Source organism: Rana temporaria, chromosome 6 (assembly GCF_905171775.1).
Source record: "Rana temporaria chromosome 6, aRanTem1.1, whole genome shotgun sequence".
NCBI classification, from domain to species: domain Eukaryota; kingdom Metazoa; phylum Chordata; class Amphibia; order Anura; family Ranidae; genus Rana; species Rana temporaria.
In genome coordinates this window covers 202,790,965-202,812,846 of record NC_053494.1, presented here as the reverse complement: position 1 = coordinate 202,812,846, position 21,882 = coordinate 202,790,965, and the positions used below count along the sequence as shown (strand labels likewise).

Genomic DNA, 21,882 nt, shown 5'->3' with positions numbered 1-21,882 from the left:
GCGAGCCGCTGCAACGCGCGCTCAGCCCTGTGGACCGCAGTGCCATCAGTACATAGAACAGGGGCAGAGTTCTCGGTGGAGACTTTGGTGGAGCGATTCTTTGAAGACATTAGCTGATCATCTTGATTGGCAACGCACTAGGCATTTGCACCCGTCTGTTTTTAGTCGCTTAAAGATTTCCCAATCTCAGAAGGGGGCATGCAGTGGAGCATTAGGTTTGAACACCATTAGAAGTACCCTCAACTGAGTGTTTTTGAGACATGACAAAGGAAGATGAAAATCGGTTTGCACTGGGTAATGGCCTCACCCTCCTAAATATTCAGTATGGCAGGGGTGCGGGTTTCACACGAGTGGCTAAAGAGAACTACTATTTTAGCAGATAAAATCAGTTAACTTAGAAGACTTTAAGATAGCACTGGAGCAGGCAATTGTAGAAGGCCCGATTCAAACTTATGCAGATTGCAGTTTGTATATTGCAGGTGCATTTTGCGTTTTTCATCCATTGAAGCTTATGAAACCATAAAAAAAGTCCCTGGCCCTTTACATAAAATGCACAGATGTTTACTACATCCATAGGAAACCATTTTAAATAGACTGTAGTGTGTGTCTGCATTCATTTTTATTAGCTGGTTTTCCGCTTTGCATAGGTGTGACCCAGGCCTTAAAGTTTAAAAATAAAAGCACAGAGGCATGGCTTCCATTGATTTCCATGTGCACGCTGTGTTCCAGAAGAAGCCCTGGCAGCAGAGTTCCAGCTGGGAGTTGCGGTCAATAAGCAGAAGGGCTGGGCAGGTGGTGGGGGCTTAAAGGTTAATGGCATTTCTGCTGTCTTTGCGCTGTAAATTTCCATGTTATTCCTCATATCCATTATGTGAATACGGACTTAAAATGTGTTTACTGACGGACATGTTTTGACTAATGGATTAGAATGGCTGTAATTGTTTTGGGACACTTTGACATGTTCTCATATTAAAAAGATAGTGTGAGGTCGCACGTCATATGGAGATAAACTCCCCTTCCTGCAATTGCCCTCCTCTTCACCAAACCCTGAATGTATTGCAATCCCTCCTACTTTTAGATTTTATAAAACGCAGGACAATTTCTTTAATAAAACGGACATTCCTTCCGACCTGATCTCAAGTGTGTGTCATGTGGGTGTTCCCAGGGCCCTGGTGAGAGGCATCCGGCTGTCTGGTAGTAGTCCCCGCTACAGGGGCTGACAACGTGTGAAACTTGCACTCCTTGCATTCCAGAAACGCAAACTGACCACGCCGGCATTGATCTGCTACTGTGCCGTGGTCGGTTTTATACAGGAATCAAGAACTACTGTCAGGATCACTAGATATTTAGAAGCACCGAAAAAAAAAAAAAACACAGCACAAAAATACGTAAAATTTAAGGGCAAGATGCAGGTTAAAGCGGAGGTTCACCCTAAAACATGTATATACCATTCCATCCAGCATATTGCCGACATGTACAGTATGCTGTTTTTTTCCCCCGCTGTACATACCCTTGTATAGCTATTCCCCGGCTTCCGGGTAGTGGGCGTTCCTATACAGAGACTAAATGATTGACGCAATGACAAAAGCTTCCCCCCGGCGTATAATGCGCGTCACCAGATTCCGATGTTTTTAGGGTGAACCTCCGCTTTAAAACACATTTCAATTGTACATAGTTTGACTAGAGTTCCATGTTAAACACAAAACCCATATCCAACCCCACAATCTAAATAAATACTACAAAACTTACACCAATAAAATAGAATCACCAGACATGCATGTATATGGATCTATAAAGATCCTAGAATTTATTCTTCTTACTGAGAATCCCAGATTGAATGCGTGCTGAAAATGGAACCAGCACAACACAACAGCAGATGGACGAGGAGAAAAGTGAAGGATTTACCAACGCCTCTTTAAATGACTAGAGCCAACAGGCTGGTTGCCAAGCAACCATTGCATGATAAAAGTCTTAAGAAGGTGTTATAAAGGAATAATGCTTTAATTTCAGAATGCACAGTAGACCACAGGAACAAATCAGCTATTGCCTTGCATTATCTGCAACCGCTGAATACATTAAAGAGGATTTCCAGATATGGATATTTATACGTACTGTAGTTACATCTTTGATCAATGTAACTATGTATACACCGTTCTGGGCAGATGCCCCTGGGAGCTGGAAATAACCAAAGTAGGGCAGTGCTTCCGGTTCCCATGCCAAGCGGCTGCCCTGCTGCATTCTGAACATAGGAGATTGGGGGCTCAGCAGAGGCGCCATTTAGCGAATGCGTAGCATTTTGTGAATGAATGCAAAGCATTCTCTGATCTGACAAGGTGGAGAGCGTGATGTCATTGTCCCACAACTCCACCTCGTTCAATCAGAGAACAGGGCAGCCACTGGGCCCGGGTTCCAGAAGCAAGTGGAGATCATTGGAAAAGGGGTGTCTACTGAAAGATTTCCAGCTTCTAGAGTTCTTCCCAGGTATAGGTATATACCTAGACTGTTTCAATCTGGACCAATGTAATTATGCCTAAAATATCCATACCTGGAATTCATCTTTAAGTTGCAATTTGCTAAAGGCACATCATTGCCTTTTGTATCATTAAAGGGTTACTGCATATACAGACTGATTTTACGGTTCTGGGTTTAGCAAGTCATGTTCGTTATACTATACTGTGGAACCCAAGGTTAATCCTGTGCATTGTGTAAAAAGACGGTTTGATTCCCGTCTTCTGACCTTCCCTTCTTCCACTGTCCCCAGTCCATCTTCTGATAGTACAGAGCCTTTGGAGTCACTCAGCACATGCTCAGTTGGGTGTGTATTGCTAGCACTGTCCAGACAGAGGTTAAGGGGTCCTGCAACCTCACAAAACAGTCAGAGAAGAATAAAAACGCCTCCTACCAGCTTTAACCACTTAAGACCCGGACCAAAATGCAGCTAAAGGTCTTGGGTTTAGTAACACTTTAAATGCGAGTACATGATTGGATACTAGCTATTGTAAGCCAACCATATATAAAAGCTTATTCAAATAAAAAATTGCTACTATACCAAGCAACACATTGTCTCAAGTACCAGTGAAAATTGTATTCTAGAAAGGCAGGTTTTGGTTACCATCAGACTGCAAAATTAAGACTCGAATTGGCTATACACTCAGATTCCTTCTTTTAGCCTTCAGGCTGAAAAGGAATCCAATATATTGCTCGATCTGTACCGTTTAGTGTGGATGGAGCAATCTCCTGCTGTGGCTTTGATATTCTGGACTATCTGACTATTCCTAAATGTTAGTGGGGTCCTATCAATTTTGATTGTTGACTACAGTGTCTAGCAAGTTCGTAAGAGAAGGATGGAATGGATGGATGGTTTTCTCCAACACATTTAGCAGTGAATGTGGTTTTCATTAGTTTCAAAATCACCTGATAAAATACTAAATTTAAGTAATTTCGAACAATATTTGTCAAGTCATCAAATGTAATGATCATTTCAAACAAAAAATGGTGCATGGCCGTCTTTAAACATCACACTGCAATTATTCCTGGATGGATCCAAAAGATGAATGTAAACTTAGAAGTTTCCTTTAAAAGGGAAAGCATTACTTTAAACCTTCTTTCAAGTCTGAGAGAAAAAAGATTGCAATGTGGCTAAAGCAGATAATTGGCAGAGGTCTGGGCTCCCTTTGCTGTCTCACAGAAACTTGCCTATAGCCAGCTATACTGTCACTTTGAGAGAACGGTCAATGTGTATAGTAAATCCCCTGGTCTGTTCCAGATGCTAAAAGACCAGTTATTGAGTAGTCCTGCAGGGCTGGGGACAGCTCTGGTGTAACCATCCATAACGCACCTTCATCAAGGTTACCCTTATAACTCTGGTTCTAAACTGATCTTTGTACGTAAGCTCCCTGGGGCTTTCTGGAACATCTCAATGACAAGTCACAATCACCTTGCAGCTATTATTTCTACCTACTAGAACATGAGGAACTGCAGAAGACAACACAATCGACACCAGCAATAATTCAATGGACCAAATAGGTCAAATCTTAAAAGAAAGAATACATTCCTTAAAAAGAACAGGTAGACTTGGTACATGTATATTTTTGATGGACCTAAAGAGCTCCTGTCGCCCCCCTATTTCTTACCTTATCCCAATCTAATAACAGCGATGTGCACAAGCACAGGGTCTCTAGCCGCGGTTGCTCTCCTTATTGGACAGATAGCAGGAGCCATTGGCTCCCGCTGCTGTCAATCAGAATCAGACACAGAAATGGGGCGGGACCAGAAATGGGGCAGGACCAATCCCCTGCTGTCTGTCAATGGATGCAGCAGTGGGAGTGTGCCTGCACGAATGCCCCCATGGAATGCTGCTTTTTGTGGGGGCACCCGATGAAGAGGAGGGGCCTAGAGCGCCGGCTGCTCTGGAGGTCTGTAGGCAAGTATAGGCAGGTTTCTTGATTTTGTCACTCAAACATTTACAACCACTTTAAGATGGCCATAGACCGTTCACATTTCGGCTGGTTCAGCAGGAACCGGCCGAGATGTGATCCATATATGGGTAGGTCGACTGTACCAAAGTTGATTGATCAACTTGGGCGCAACCAGCCTGTCAGAATTTTACATATTATTGCTAGCAGCTATTCTATCACTGTGTTCTCCTGATGAGGACGTTGACTGTTGATGGGGGAATTTAATGTAATCTGTGGTTGCAGGAAACAAAATAACTCCATCTAAGGCTGGCTTTAGGCAGGAATATGGTTTATAAGTATGGTACAGTTTGATTGGCCTATTAGAACTCCTGTAAAACTGATAGAGAACCAGCCCCGGCCTGCCACATAAAACCATAAAAGAGTCTCTTACCTGGGATTACTTTTCAGTGTGTTCACTAAAAACTCATGGAGATCTATACCGGTGGAATCGGTGTATTCCTGACTGGAATCTGTGTGTGAAAAACCAAAACACGATAAGGAAACCGGCTCTACTAAACATTATTTGCATAAGCGAAGAGCAGCATGCAACTTTATTTCCAAACATTATGCCTTTAGAAGTCAGAAAATAATTTATCCATTAGAATATAGACCTTATGTTACAACCTATACAAACTAGAATAACTGCTAGTTTAGGGATCCAAGGTTTATTTTTATTTTTTTATATAGGTACTTTTTTGGATTTTGTAATAAAGCTAACAAGGAGAAAACGAAAAATAAAAAGTCTAGAGCTTTTATTTGCACAAGAGAGAAAAAGAAAAAGAGCACGGACAAGTCACAAGTGTGCAGAGCTGGAGCATTTGATTTAAGGAGATCCAGGGTCCCTCAGTTCTTCCAGAAGTGCATTTGTGAGGCCTGGCTCGCAGTTTCCACTCTTAATTCATCCCAAAGGTGTTCTATCGGGTTGAAATAGGACTCTGTGCAGGCCAGTCAAGTTTCTCCATCCCAAACTCGCTCAACCATGTTTTTTTGGACCTTGCTTTGTGAACTGGTCCAAATCATTTGGTTGGGGGGGGGGGGGGGTTATGGTGTAGGGTGGTTTTTCAGGGGTGGGGCTTGGCCCCTTAGTTCCAGTGAAGGGAACTCTTAAGGCGTCAGCATACCAAGACATTTTGGACAAATTTCATGCTCCCAACTTTATGGGAACAGTTTGGGGATGGCACCTTGCCATTCCAACGCGACTGCAAACCAGTGCACAAAGCAAGGTCCATAAAAAACATGGGATGAGCAAGTTTGGGGTGGAGGAACTTGACTGGCCTGCACAGAGTTCTTACCTCAACACGACAGAACACCTTTGAGATGAATTAGAGCGGACACTATGAGCAAGGCCTTCTCGTCCATCATCAGTGCCTGACCTTACAAATGCAGTTCTGGAAGAATGGTCAAACATTCCGATACACACTCCTAAACCTTGTGGACAGCCTTCCCAAAAGAGTTGAAGCTGTTATAGCTGCAAAGTGTGGGCCAACTCAATATTGAACCCTACAGACCAAGACTGGGATGCCATTAAAGTACATGTGCGTGTAAAGGCAGGTGTACCAATACTTTTGGAAATAGTGTATGTTTGAAGCCACTTACTGTTAACCGACTACCTCTGCTGAGAAATCTATTCCAAGTATGAAGTAATTTCACATACTTGTATGCAGCGGAGATCACTGCTTTTATTTGTATTGCAGAGACAAACTGGGGCTCTAGTTTGCGCCCCTGTAGTAAACAATCTATACATTGTGCTTCCTATGCTGGACATCAGTTCACCAGCTTCTTATTTTTGTGCTTTATTGTAAACGTTTCTAGTATGGCAGAGGGACAGATTTACCAAATATGCGATTCATTTTGGGAAAGGAACAAAAAAAAAAAAAAGTTCACAGAGCAAAGAAACAGGTTATGGTAATCACAGTCTTTCATTACAAACGTATCTCAATATCCGAAAGAGAGGTCACTGCTTATGTTCTGTGAGCGGAGATTAATCGCCCCATTCTGAATAAAGCGGTTCCATAAATATTTATACAAAAAAAAAAAGAAGATGACAGGAGGTTCATAGGAGATTTTTATTGATGTAACTAGTGAAGGGATTACAGGGCAAAATCACAAACCTCGTGAAAGCATTTTACGTGCGGACTTTTCATTTCCCTTCTCAGTTTCATCCTTCAAAGGTTTTTCCTCTTTTCCTGGCGATGGCGCGGGCTGGACTGGTATCAATTCCTAAAGATGAAAGGCACATCTTAAAAGAACAGAAGCCACCTGCTTCTTACACACTTTCTTGGAATCGGGCAGGGACCTTAAAAAAACATCCTATCTTATAGCACTGTAGCCATAGCTATAGCCAGCTAAAAATCCTCCCACTCAAATATCCATACAGAGCTTTCCTGGAGAGTTCTGCATTGACAAAGTCCAATATTAGATCCGGGCAAGGACCTTCACCCTTACAGCACTGTATGACCAGCTACATATTATGCCCACCATAAAAACCAGTGTCCTTTCCTAAAAAGTTCTGTATTGCCAGGCCCAATGCCATAACCGTAAAAACCACAGCGGTCAAGCAATCCTTTCAGCCACTTGTTGGAAACTTTTCTTTAATCTAATACCCAATAGTCATCAATTAACAAAATATTAAAATCAACAGGTTTTAGGAATAATAGACTTGAATACATTTAAATATATTTATATATTCTAGATATGGAAAAGTGAAATATATAGATTCTTATACTTTTAAAACGTATATATTATTGTTATAAGCTTCATAAGCAATCCTATGGAGAGCCAACATGTGGTAGTAAATAAAGTCTGAGTTAGTTTCTGGGACAGAAAGTGAGGTGAAATCTTCTGAACAGGGGCACAGACGGCAAAACAAAATGTAACAGGAGTGACAAGCCTTTCCTATGCTATCAAAAAGCTTATAAAAAGATTTTTTTGGCTGGAGCTACACTTCGAGCCGGTTCACACTGGGGCGACTCGTCAGGCGACTCAGCCACTTGACAGGTCGCGTCCCATTCTATTCAATAGAACCGTTCTAATAGGAGCGACGTATGTATATTAGAAAAAGGTTCTTGTACGACTTTGGGGCGACTTGCATTGACTTCTATACAGAAGTCATTTTGCAAGTCGCCCCCGAAGTCGTGCCGCCCCAGTGTGAACCGGCTCTTACAAAACGTACCTGTTACAGATTCAACTTAAAGTGGAGGTTCACCCCAAAAAAATCATTTAACATTGGATTGAGGCTAATTATGCGAAGCAGAATCAGGTGTTTATTTTAAAATCAATGCAGTACTTACCGTTTTAGAGATAGATGTTCTCCGCCGCTTCCGGGTATGGGCTGCGGGACTGGGCGTTCCTATTTGATTGACAGCCTTCCGACGGTCGCATACAGCACGTCACGATTTTCCGAAAGTAGCCGAATGTCGGTGCGCAGGCGCCGTATAGAGCCGCACCGACGTTCGGCTTCTTTCGGCAACTGGTGACGCGCTGTATGCGACCGTCGGAAGGCTGTCAATCAAATAGGAACGCCCAGTCCCGAAAATCATACCCGGAAGCGGTGGAGAACATCTCTAAAACGTTAAGTACTGCATTGATTTTAAAATAAACACCCGATTCTGCTTCTCATAATTAGCCTCAATCTAATGTTAAAAATAATTTTTCGGGTGAACTCCCACTTTAAGAACAAACCTACAGTCCCTGTCTTGTTTGTAACCCGGGGACCGCCTGTAAATAGGGTTACACTCTCAAGAAGTAAAAGCATTTAAGGATAAAATATAAAAGTTATTTGATATTCCAATAGCTCTTGATTAGGATATTAAGAACATTCGGTTTTCAATGAATATTTAGTATATGATTTAGATGTTAAAAGAATCTTATATTATATACGTTAAATGATTCTCATCACAGCTTCTTACATGCCAATCCTGGGGAATGTTAATGCATAAGAGTCTGAATAACTCCCACCCTTGCGTGAAGTAGAGGTTTGAAATTTGCAGGATTTCTGTGGAACTGTAAAGTTCAGAGGAACATTAAACCAGCCTCTTTAGGAAAGGTGGTGGCTGTTTTTACGGGTTTGAGTTGTGAAGTAAAAGCTAGACACAGAAAGATGGTTGGGCAGATGCTGACACACTTGGGAACATTGAAGGAGGCTGACAAAACTTATAAAACGACAGACAGACATTTATACAATCTTCATTTTAAGCATAAGAAACTTGACGCCATTTTTATATTGTTCTTGTAATATTTTGCCAATTATTAAATCAAATTAGAGTTTTTACACAAGAACTATACAGATTTTCTTGGAAATGTACTCATCAATATGAATCATTGAATATTGATTATTAATACAGTAATAACTCAATTATAACACCACTTTAAACGACCAATGTGAAACTCTTTTGTTAGCTGGAAAACTGACCCGTGTGCCTCCGATTTAGTCCCCGTTCACACTGGTGGGACTTGTCATATGTTATGACAAGTCGCACCCACATTGTTGGCAATGGAACGGTTCAATGTAGTACGGACTTTGATAAAAGGATCCTGCACTACTTTTTGCAGATTTCATCGCAAATTGTATCGACTCCGATTAAAAGTAGAACGCCTCAAAAAAAAAAAAAAAATCGAAAGTGCAAATCACACTCATCTGTGGCTTTGAAAACATGCCGAAATAACACGATTTTAAAGTCGCACCAGTGTGAAGGGCTTATATTTACTATGGCCTTGATTTCCATTATTTCCCAATGACTGACATTCTCCTTTCAATGGGAGTGCCCATATGATTAGTAAGGGCTCTCTAATTGGACAGGGGGGGGAGGTAGGTGGCAGAGCTTGTTCTGGATCTCGGGATGCAAGGCTTCATCCACATTAGCACGTCTTTAAAGTCACACGATTTCCAACCCAACTTTGGAGCATGACTTTACATTCTCTGGACAAAATTTGCATCAAAAGTCAAACCAAAAAAGAATACAGGCACCTTTTCAAAAATCGCAATGAATTGTTCAGGTGCCGTCAAAAAGAATGGGCCGTGCCTAGTCATGCATCTTTGATGTCCAAAGTTGCACGAAAAGTCACATGTGTGTGAATGAAGCCTAAAGTTCCTATTGTCAAAGCGAAACAAAATCCCGAGCGACACACAACAGTTTTCAAGTCAGTAAATTTGATATCAGGTAACCCACTATAACTGCTTAGAGGCAATACTTTAGCTTTTAAAGTGTAAAACACTTTGTAGTTTCACCTTAAGGCCTGATTCACACTAGTGCAAATTTAAATGCTATTGAGTCGCACAGAATAGTATGACAAGGAAAAAAATAATTGTTTTCAATGGTGTCCATTTACAGCAACGCGACTCAGCATGGAGCAATTTTAGAAAAGGTTCCTGTGATTGCAGTGTCATTGAATATATAAGCCTTATCCAAGTTGCACTACGTAATCGCACTGAAAGTCACATCAAAATCATACTGGGAAAAAAAAAAAAGACACGGGACACTGCTATAGTTATATCTAACCAGTTGTGGTGAATTTTTCCATATCTGCATTTGGAAAAAATAAAAATCACATGTGCATATGAGCCTCACGCAATAAAAATCTTCACACAACCATAGATGATTGTGGAGTTAAATAAAAAAAGAAAGAACTGATAGAAGTTTGTTGCAGAAAAAGTAAAAAATTACCCAAGCTGAAAAACATCTACTCGATCAAGGGGTCGCACCTTCAATCACTTTCATTATATAGGAATTACACACACACACACACACACACACACACACACTCTCGCTAAAAGTATTGGGACGCCTGCCTTACACTCACATGAACTTGAATGACGTCTAAGTCTGTAGGGTTCAATATTGAGTTGGCCCACCATTTGCAGCTATACCAACTTCAACTCTTCTGGGAAGGCCGTCCACAAGGTTTAGGAGTGTGTCTATGGGAGTTGGAATTTGTGAGATCAGGCACTGATGTTGGACAAGGCGGCCTGGCTCACGGTCTCCGCTATAAATTCATCCCAAAGGTATTCTATTGGGTTGAAGTCAGGACTCGGAGCGAGTTTGGGGTGGAGGAACTTGAATGGTTTGCACATACATGTCTTTATGGTCCTTGATTTGTGCACTGGTTCAAATCATTTGGTGGAAGGGGGATTATAGTGTGGGGTTGTTTTTCAGTGGTTGGGCTTGGCCTCTTTGTTCCCGTGAAGGGAACTCTTAAGGCATTAGAAAAACAAGACATTTTGGAAAATTTCATGTTCCAGCTTGACTGTGCACCAGTGCACAAAGAAAGGTCCATAAAAGACATTAGAGTTTGGGGTGGAGGAACTTTGGCCTGCACAGAGTCCTGACCTCAACTCAACTTGATAGGACAGCTTTAGGATGAATTAGAGCAGAGACTGTGAGCCAGGCCTTCTCGCCTGACCTCACAAATGCAGTCAAACATTCCCATAGACACACTCCTAAACCTTGTAGACAGCCTTCCCAGAAGAGTTGAAGCTGTTATAGCTGCAAAGAGTGGGCCAACTCAATATTGAACCCTATGGACTAAGACACCATTTAAGTTGATGTGTGTGTTAAGGCAGGTGTCCCAATACTTTTGACCATCTACACACACACACACACACACACACACACACACACACACAAAAACTCGTGCACAACGCTTTCCTTCTTTCTTTTTTTTTAGGCAAATGTGCATTATTGCTTCTTTTTATGTGATGTACAAAAGATGAATACATATCGGCATTGCTTGACATTGACCAACTACATAAATAGCCAATGTCGTCCACTAAGCTCGCGGTTCTATGGTTTGAACTCAGCGGCTGTTCAGTTGATGAATGGTTTGTGGAGGACAACAATTACTTAGCCAGTGTCTAGGTTTACTTTAGTAAACAAACCTGATTAACAGTATCTAATAAATTGGCTGGTTAACCAAGATGAGAAATGAATTTATGCCTCAGCTATTCTACTGCCAGAATTCAATCCACCTCCACAGCAAAAAACAAAAAAAAGGGGGGGGGGATCAACTTTAATACATTCTTAATCAATTTAAAGCGGTATTAAACCCAAAAGTAAACATTATATTGCAGCGTACCAATTCTTAGATGTGAAGGTTGCATTTTTTTTTTCATTTTTAGGCTTTGCTTCATTTAACACTAACAGGGATTTTATCTAAAACCATTATCCCAAGAAAAAGCTGTTGGGTGCAGTTTGGATTTATTTGGTCAGTGTATCCAAATCTGTTAGTGTCGCCAACACTCCCCCTCCACCCAGACCCTGACAGGTGCCTCCAATGCTCCTTTATCCATAGTGGGGGGGGGGGGGTGCTCTAATATAGGAAGAGTGTTACTGGCCAAATCTACAAGTGATAACAGAGGGGAAAAACACCTAAAAAGAAAACCAAATGCATCACCACATATTATTGATAGGCTGCAATAGATTACATTTTTGGTTTAACGCCACTTTAAGACCATGGCTAGGTTTCTAGGCCAAGTATATGTAGAAAAGAACCCCGTTTAATACATTTTCAGGTCTCAGGGAGCCCCTGCTAAAAAGGAGTTCACCAGGGATCAGTGCCCCTTACACTGGGAGTCAGTGGGAAGAATGCCCCCTTACACTGGGAAGTACAGTATTAAATACTTGGATGTGCCATTAATTACTGTTATAGTAATTTTTACTGTGATCTTTGTATTTTCTTGTTGAATATAATCGTATGTTTGTAATTTCCCTGTGGGATTGGGGAAAACAAAAAAAAAAAATGCGTTTCACAGGCCAGAAACACATTGACTAAATGTGTTGTCAAAAAAAAAAAAAAAGGCAATTTGGACTTGTATTTGGTCTGATGCTCCTTTCCATTGGTGCACATATCATTCTGGTAACCTGCTGGGTACCTAGGTAAACATTTTTGTCCTCTCCCAGCCTTCCGTAGACCCGTCGGATGGGTTCTGCTGTGGGTGCAGGCTGAGTAAGAGTCTGTCCTGACTCTATACAAGTTATAAGACCAAAGTAGCCCCAAACACCGCACACCATGCAAAGCCACAATAGCAGCCTCAGCCAGGTCTGTCTAGTCCTAGGTGTGTGGCCTAGAAGTCAATGGCTGAGGCTGCCAATACTTGGGGATAGCATTGTGTGTGGCATTCAGGACACTTCTTTAGTTTTAGAACTTGCCCTATACCCACAAGATAGTGGCCCTGTCTTTAATGAGCAGCCTAACTTGGGCCAGTGAGCTCTCTGAATGTCGTTGCCCTCTCACAACTTTGTATGAGCCAACATCAAAGTTCCAGTGTCTCTTGGCGGCTTTACTTCATTGGAGACAAAAACCTGGCAGATGTTTGAAGCCTTGACTACTCTACCCAATAAAAAAAAAAGTTTTGGCTTCAGATACTGATAAAAAAACAAACACACACACACAAACACACACACAAACACACACACAAACACACACACACACAAACTAAATTGGCCTTCGTCACTTTAGATAGTTAACTCTGCTTCTTGTGTGAAGCTCTCCATCATTCACCCACATGAAAAAACACATCTTTCTGAAACCCCTCATATTACCGCCCACGTAGCGTACGCCACAACAACCAATCTCTTCCTTCACGTCAGCCCATTTTAATGCACTAAAGTTAAAAGTATATAAGAACAGGACAAATTACACGTAATGGTGCAGATCAAGATGGTGTGTACTAAATACAATATTGCGCTGGAGGAGGGGTCAATGTACCACCATAAAAACCAGGGCTTTTTTTTATCCTCCCCCGATACTTTCAAGCCAAGAAAGGAAAGACATTAATTGGTCTGGGAACTATGCTGACATCTTAAAAGCACATTTCACCTAAAAGCAGTCATTATGCTTGTGGAAGTTCTTAATGCATCCAAATTCTATATTACTTTACACTTAAAATGGTATAACTATTTGTGCAAGTCTGCAGTAAGCCTTTGATTAGTGCTATGGAAGTGGTAATGAGTATTCAGAGCTAAATGCTTTATTGACAAGGAGAAAAGGAAACTTGCAATTCAATCCTTAGAGTGATTTGTTCATTTTTTTTAATGTTTTCTGAAAGCTGAACCAACGTTTAACTCCAACAAACAAACAGATACAAAAGACAGTCACTTCCGGCGCCAATAGGTCTTCCAAGGTGAGGAGTAACAGAGGCCAGATAAAATGGTGGTGTGAAAGATAACACTTCTTACACTAGGGCAAAAAAAAAAGTGCTGGACAGGACGACATTTTCAGGATTGAAAGGTTAAATTTTCAACGCCATTGTTTTCAACTTTGGAGTAAACCCTCAGATTTCTATAGGGCAATATTCCAAGACTGGAGACGTTTGGGGGTGGCCATAGACCAGGGGTCTCGCAACATCTCAGCGTGAGGGCCACATCAGAATTTACAAATATTTTTACGGTTTACGGTCCCCATCTGAATGCCTGCTTATATGAGGGCCCCCTTAAGAACCCCCTCTTATATTAGGGTTGCCATCAGAGTCCCCATCAAAAGCCCCTTTACATTGGGGGGGGGGGGGGCGAAGACGATATCCTAGGCAGCCCCTGTTGACCTTAATCTTTGCATATTAAGAAGCCCGATTATTTCTAGCGGCTATAGCAACCACTAACGATAATTGCAGGTAAAACCTGGTATGCTGGATGTACCCAAGTTCATCAATCAACTTGGTACAGCCTTCCCATACATGGTTTGACTCTTGACTCAGTTATAGGCTAAACAAAATAAATGCACTGCGACCCTTGAACTATAATTTTTTTTTTTTTGGTTACTCAATTTCATAATGACCCCTAAAAAGGACAGTTGAAAAGCCCATGTTGTCCATAAAACACTGGTCAGGATCACCAGTTTGAAGACGTTCACCAGAAATGATTACAGTGACGTGGAAGGGGAAGCCTGTAATAGTCTAGGCCAGGGGTCTCCAAACTTTCTAAACAAAGGGCCAGTTTATGGTCCTTCAGACTTTAGGGGGGCCAGACTAGCACCATTGGGAGTAAAAAAAAATGTCCAGGTGCCCAGTGGGAGTTAATCATACCATATCTTTGGTGACAGTGGGAGGACTAGTGCCCCATCGTTGGTGTTAATGGAAAGAATTTAAGTGTCAGTTGGAGGAATAGTGCCCCATTGGTGTCAGCAACAAGAATAATGCCCCATTTAAATTGGATGGAATAATGCCCCAAGGGCCGCATTAAGGCAAGCAAAGGGCCAAATCTGGCCCCAGGGCCGCAGTTTGGAGACCCCTGGTCTAGGCTGAAGCACAGCTTTGATTGCCCACTTTACTTGTTGACCTTTGTGAAGTGTTGGCAGCTATCAAAAACCCCACTGCCTAATGACTAGACAATACATAATGCAGGCAGCAATCCACATACATCTGCTATAAGGTTAAACACAGGGTACACCCACCATAGTATCAGCACTGGGGCTGCCATGTTAGTGGTGAACCTGTGTAGCAGTTTCATAGGCAATCCTTCAGTTGCTTGGTCTTCTTACCTCGTTCTTGGTTACAGGTGATGCCTACTACTGGTTTTACTAGGGCACAATAATTAAGGTCGGACTTCGCTCTAATAAATACAGTACCCTAAGCAATCTTAAACAGAAGTGCCTTTTTACAGTGTAACACAAGGGGGAACACTAACGCGCACATGCTTTTCAGGGCAGTTTATTACCTGTATGTCCAGCGGGCTGTCAGCTGTGGAAGGAGGAGGAGACTCTTCACAAATCGCCAGGCTTCGCACTAGCTTTAACTTTGAACTCGACTAAAGAAAGTCAAATTTACAACAGAACTGCAGGTCAGGAGCAGTGAAGATTCAGTCTACAGAGCAAACTGCATTCAACTTGACAAAGTTGAAAAGCGTTTCAAATGCATAACAAAAAATAGCACAGGCAAAAAAAAGAAAAACCAAAAAAAAAAAAAACTCCATAATGTAGAATGATAACTGCAGGCAACAAACGCAAGGTAAAAAAAATAAAAATAAAATAAAACACGGTGCATTAATGCCAAAACTGCACACAAGAACCATATAGCATGCCAGTATAAAGACAAGCTACTATACCTTCGACCTTTTTCCTGTCTGCCCCAAAGGCTGCACTGGTCGCTAAAAAGAGTGGGCACAATTAAAATTCTTATTAACAGTACAAAACCTTGACCATAGAAGTATTAAAACAAAAAAAGCACATGCAAATATAAAAGTTGATGTTATCACCATATGTAAAACATACATTTACTGAAGCAACCAAAAAATATTATACAGGATTTATATTGGTGCCAACACAGTTTGCGCAGTGAATTTTCCATCATAGCCATTAAATATCTAGTTACCAAAAAAAGTTGTCACTTTTAAAATGTCATCTTTAACGCTATCGTTTGTCAATTTTAAGTCTAATGCAAGGGACCGGACAAAGCAACAAGAAAAAAAAAAGGGGGGGGGACCATAAACAAAATGCTGCAAGTATTGCTAAAAAGAACAGAGATGGTTGTGGGCACACAAGCCGCCCCCCCCCCCCCCTCAACTCATGGTTGCAGCGGGACCAAATTGTGCCATATAATCAAGCTGAAAATCTGCATCAATTAGGTCCTTAATTGGCCTAACTAGTTAATATATCCTCCGATACTCATGTTAAAGAAAAACACCAGCAACAGCAGATTAACATCAACAAAAAATCTTTTGCATTAAACCACTTTCAGGCCGGATTCATTAATCAGTTATCGTGTCCATTACTTTTATCACTCCCTTTTGTCCCCCTCTTCTTAATTGAGCATTCCTTTTTGTCCCTTGTTTTCATTTATTAGGTCTCTTGCATAAACTCCTCAATACTTTGTTCGAACTGGCCAATTAAAAATAACTAATTTACTAGCTAAACAGCCTTTCACAAGATCTGGCTTTATCATATATTCAAACCTTAATAAAACTATACATTTTTATAACTAATATAAGAGACTCCCGCTCTACTGTTTCTGGAACATTATATTGTTTTACACGCAAAACAAATTTCCCATTTTTCGTGGGAGACATAATTATATTTTTTTGATAAATTGTCTCTTTATTGAAAAAATAAACAAAAAAACAACAAAATAGATTTTTAGTGCCCACAAGTACATTTTAAAACAGGGGTATATTGCTAAAGCCATAGAGTTTACAATAAAAAGGTGAAGAATGTTTAAAGGCGAAGACCATTTTATACAGTAAGTTTTGACAGAATATATTTGTATGGATATTTAATTATTCATTAAGATTGGTAACCTTACTTTTAAAAAAAAATAAAAAAAAATGGACATTTTATTGCGGGTGGAAAGTGTTTGTAGAAGCTGGCTTTTAAAAAAAAGTCAACGTAGCAGTGAGCAATGTTATTTGATTATTTAGAGACTTAGGCTGGCGATACACAGTGCAAATTTCTTTCCTGCAACTAAAAAAAAACCATTTGAAAGATTCCCCAATCAAAACAGAGCGCTGAAAGGGGAATCAGCAATTGTCTTCTCCTGGCAGGTGAAGTCGCCCCCACCGGGAGAAGATCGTGATTATCACTAGTGTCTATAGCAGCCACTAGTGATAATCGCAAAATCCAGCAGGCTAGTTGTACCGATCAACTTGGTACTTTCATCCTGTCCAATAAAGATTTGAGAGGCCAAGACTCGAACCATATATGGCCGGCCTTCGTATTTTATAAGGTTGGGTGAAAAAACAGGAGAGAATGAGGTGTGGTAAGAAGAGGTTACAAACTTTGAGTGGGGGTGGGGGAGAGAATCTGTCTCAGGGGTCTAGTCCCTCATTCGTGAAATAGTTAATGTTGAAGTGCAAAGCCAATAATGTTGAATATAGTTCTCAATGTATTCTGGATGGATGGCCAAGGGTCCTCTTTTTCATGTTGGTCCATGAGATTATGCCATCGTGCTACAAGCTTCTCCATGAGATGAACATAATTTACACGGGTGTACAGATCTTTCTGTGTGGGCGTCTTAGACGGTTTCCACTTAAGGACCACAAGACTTCAGATTGCAATGAGGATGTGTGATTTTTTCTAAATGTTGATGTTTTTGGGTTGGACCCCTAGCATAAATGTGCAGAAATCTAAAGACCAACCATCCGATTTTACGCCAACAATTTTGTGATGGACGTGTTGTGTCAGATAATCCGTGTGTATGCTCCATCAGACAATTGTTGGCGGAATTGACAACAAACGTTGGCTGTTCATGCTCACCAACTGTCCGACAATAAATCTGTTATGTCAAATTATCCGATCATGTGTACACAAGTTCTTCAGACTAAAATCCAAAGTACAAACACGCATGCTCTGAACCAATGCTAAACATCAGACAATAGCAGAAGTTGCAAAAGGGTGGCGCTAAAGAGCAGAAAAAAAATACGTAGTTTTGTGAATGTTGGCTGAAAATGTTGGGCCGTGTGTATGCAGAACAAGTTCACGGCCAACGCCCCCTTCGGACCAAAATCCACGGTCTGGTCTGACGGATATCTGATAGTGTGTATGAGGCTTTGGAGTTAGGGGTTCTATTCCCTGACCAACCATGAATGATCTTTGACCAACACCCATTTTAAAAGTTCATCACACTAGTAGATGGTCTATAAAAAAAAAAAAAAAAAAAGAAGAAGTATTCAACCATTTCCCCACCCCTTCCTTAAAAAAGACAAAACAAATGCAAACAAATATATTCGAACGTCTGTAAAAAAAATAAATAAAAAAAAAGAAGGACGTTCAAATATATTTGTTTGCATTTGTTTTGTCTTTTAAAGAAGGGGTGGGGAAATGGTTGAATACTTTTTTTTTTTTTACAAAGCCAGCTTTTTTTCTTTTCAATCTGGCACCTTCTGTTTTGCTCCTCTTTTTATGTTAGATAATGATATTTTTTTTTACTGTTTTGCTGCATTATGTGTTCAACGAAGCGAGAATCGCCAGGAAGCGTCGGGGAAAAAATAAAGTGATAAATGTTGGTGCTCATCGAGACAGTTTTCTTAAATTTATACTTAATTCCTCAGGCTTGATGTGTCAATTCTGAAACCGCTGCCAGGAAGGAGAAAAAAAAAAAAAATGTAAAAAAAGTAGGACACTTCCTATATCGCGTTGAAAAATGATATGGTGTCATATTGTGAGGTTTTCAAAAATGTTACAGAACGCGCTCTCCTGTGGAGCTGCTTACAGTAGCAGTATGCATAGACTGACGATTCAGTATTTCTCAGGCGTTTTGCGATAAAAATGTCCCAAGAGTCAAACAAAATACAGTACAAGCAAGAGAAGCACGGACTCTGCAAAAAGAGTAATTATAATACGAACCCTGCTTGTATTCAGACTTGCGCATTGGACACACAAGCCCAGTTTCTTATAGCTCACACCCCACAGGGTGCCAAAGCTGACCGCTGCCACTACAGAGAGTATCGAAAACAAAATGAAGAAGTGTAAAGAAGTCATATCCGCTCTGCAGATTGGCTCCAGGGGTGTCTTGCTACGTGAACGGACTGGGGAAATAAGTGACAGCAGAAAAAGGACAAGGCTTCATAATTCCCCTACAAATCCACCCTTGATTGGATGTATTCCCGATGAAGTCACACAATCCCTGGTGTCTATAGAATGCCCTGATCTGCATATGACATAAATCCAGGTCTCGGTTTCAAAGCATGACCTTTGAGTGGCTCGATAATACTTTGAACACCTGCACAAAGCACGACAATGTGCTGCAAAGCCCGGATTATCAACTGCTCGGCAGATAAAACATCGGCATCCAGAGAGCAGGGATTTAGCTAGAAACATGTGTGTGTGTGTGTGTGTTTGTGTGTGTGTGTGTGTGTGTGTGTGTTCAGAGCATGCAAAGTTTGTGTTTATTGTAAACTTAAGCTGAAAGTAACTTTTGTCACATTTGACTTTTTACCTGCGTGCAGTTTAGACGTATTGGGAAAAACTGCAAATTCTTACGCTACTGACATTCAGAAGGTAAAACCGTAAGAGCGGCACTAAAAAAATTGTTAATTCATCAATGATGTTAAATGGTTTTAGCATTCTACATGCCGTCATTACCTCAGGTGTTGGGCAAATTTGTCTTCATGGCCAAACATATTAATCAAAACAGGTTCATCAGGGTCTCATGATGCGCGGTTCAGTCTCAGGTCCATCTAGATCCACGGATATGCTGGATATGCTGGCAGGGAGAGAAATCCAACCTGTGGCCACCGGGAAACAGCCAGGTTCAGTGTGGAGGTGCAGATGATGACATTACCAGAGAGCGGGACCAGGGACAGCACTGAAAGGACTTATTTCTAGTCTCGCCTTCCTTCCGGTGCTCTGCCTGGTCCCGCTCTCTGGTAACGTCACCTGCGCCTCTACGCTGACCTGGCTGTTTCCTGGTGGCCACAGGATGGATTTCTCTCCCTGCCTGCAGATCCGCGCATCGTGAGACCCTGATGAGCCCGTTTTGTAATTGTGTATATTAAGTGCATTTCTTTTGAGATTAAACACAGTATCTGACATATTGCACTTAGGTGGCGCTTCCCTTTTTTGTTTCCTTGTCTTCCCCTAACAGAGTTGGCTTTTCTCTGAGGACAGCTGCCGCCCACCATCTTCCCATCACCTTCCTTTTTAGGATTGGTCATTGTGTACCACTATATATATATACATATACACACACATATATACATATACACACACATATATATATATATATATATATATATATATATATATATATATATACACACACACACACATATACATATACATATACACACACACACACACACATACATATACTATAAAACTGACTGTTGTCTAGACATATACGTTGCCCGCTTTTTCAGCGTTTGGAAGTACTAGTGTTATACCAAATTTCTGTATTTTATAAATATAAACTGCTCAAGAAGTTCTCAGCAGCAGTATATAGCGGTCTTGTGACTTCTATCAGTGTCTGATTAAAGGGGTTGTAAAAAGTACAATTTTTTTTTTCCTAAATGGCTTAATTTACCTTAGTGCAGTCCTCCTTCACTTACCTCATCCTTCCATTTTGCTTTTAAAATGTCCTTATTTCTTCTGAGAAATACCCACTTCCTGTTCTGTCTAACTCCACACAGTAATGCAAGGCTTTCTCCCTGGTGTGGAGTGTCATGCTCGCCCCTCCCTTAGGCTACAGGAGAGTCAGGACAAGGGAGGGGGTGAGCACGACACTCCACACCAGGGAGAAAGCCTTGCATTACTGTGTGTAGTTACAGACAGAAGAACAGTAAGTGAGGATTTCTAAGAAATAAGGACATTTAAAAGCAAAATCGAGGGAAGATGTAAGTAAAGGAGGACTGCACTAAGGTAAAGGAAGCTATTTTGAAAAAAAAAAAAAAAATTGTACCTTTACAACCCATTTAAAGCTTGTAGGAGGAGCTTTTATTCTCCTCCGACTGTCGTATGATCCTTGACCCTCTGTCTGGACAGTGCAGATTGGCTCTGTGCTGATCACATGCACCCTCCCAAGAAAAAACATAAATCAAAAACTCTCCAGCAATACACACCAAACTGAGCATGGGCAGAGTGCCCCGAGGCTCTGTACTATCAGCAGAGGATCAGAAAAGGATCAAACAGCCTTTTTACACAATGAACAGGAATAACCCATTCGGTTTCCCACCGCACAAAACAAGCATGCTTTACTGCATACAGATTGATTTTACTACATAATAGAAAAAATAAAAAGTTGAGCTAAACCCAAAATCATAAACCCTGTGTATGGGTAATAAATCAAAGAGTCACATAAAAACACATGATTCTATAAATGACCCTAGATTCAAAGTGATATGAATAAAATGTGATGAGAAAATCAAAAATAAATGATAAAAAGTATAAAAAAAAAAAACACCTGTGCACAAATCCAGTAAAGTCCAAATTCTTCAGATGAGGACTGAAGCCAAAGTGATCTTCACCACCATATGACAAGTTAATCGGCTTACCAGAGCCCTGTGGTCCCCTATAACGGGAGGACCAGGAGACGCTTGTAGTGTGTCGCAGCTGAGCAACAGTAATACCTTGCATCCATAGCATGCTCCATGACAGTAAACCAAATTGCAATGATGAGGCTCTCCTCCATGTGTTCACCTTTAGAGGTGATTTTAGAGACTAATGTTACTGTTGTGCATTTAGTAACACGTTAAGGCTTAAAAGAAAAATGAATCCCAACAGATTACGCACACCACACCTAAATGTCCATAGATTCCCACAAGAAAATCCAAGAGCGAGCTTGGAAAGAAGTCACAGCTCATCATTGCCGTCAGTCCATTCTGGGTCCAACCTGGTTCCCCTCAGAGTCACCACATTGCCCAAAGTATGGGAAAATTATTTAGAAACGCTAGGGGGGGTGCAGTTTTTTAGGATCAATGCTTTATGGAAAGCAGATTATGAAAATCAGCATTTGGACTTTATGGAAATCAAGGAACATTTGGGGTCTTTATTTAAAAAAAAAAAAAAA

The 21,882-nt window shown here is 41.0% G+C and overlaps 1 protein-coding gene across 11 annotated transcripts in view; it reads right to left on the bottom strand.

The window, feature by feature from the left end:
* R3HDM1 (R3H domain containing 1) overlaps nt 1-21,882 on the bottom strand; it is a 237,368-nt gene that overhangs the window by 100,583 nt on the left and 114,903 nt on the right. For 10 of the 11 annotated variants that reach the window (XM_040358102.1, XM_040358101.1, XM_040358104.1 and 7 more), the window contains exons 4-7: nt 15,491-15,532; nt 15,104-15,193; nt 6,569-6,677; nt 4,849-4,927 (exon numbers count right to left, since the gene is read on the bottom strand). In XM_040358102.1, coding sequence (XP_040214036.1) covers nt 4,849-4,927; nt 6,569-6,677; nt 15,104-15,193; nt 15,491-15,532 — 320 coding nt within the window. The remainder of the gene's footprint in view (nt 1-4,848; nt 4,928-6,568; nt 6,678-15,103; nt 15,194-15,490; nt 15,533-21,882) is intronic. The other variant, XM_040358107.1, reaches the window with a different exon arrangement.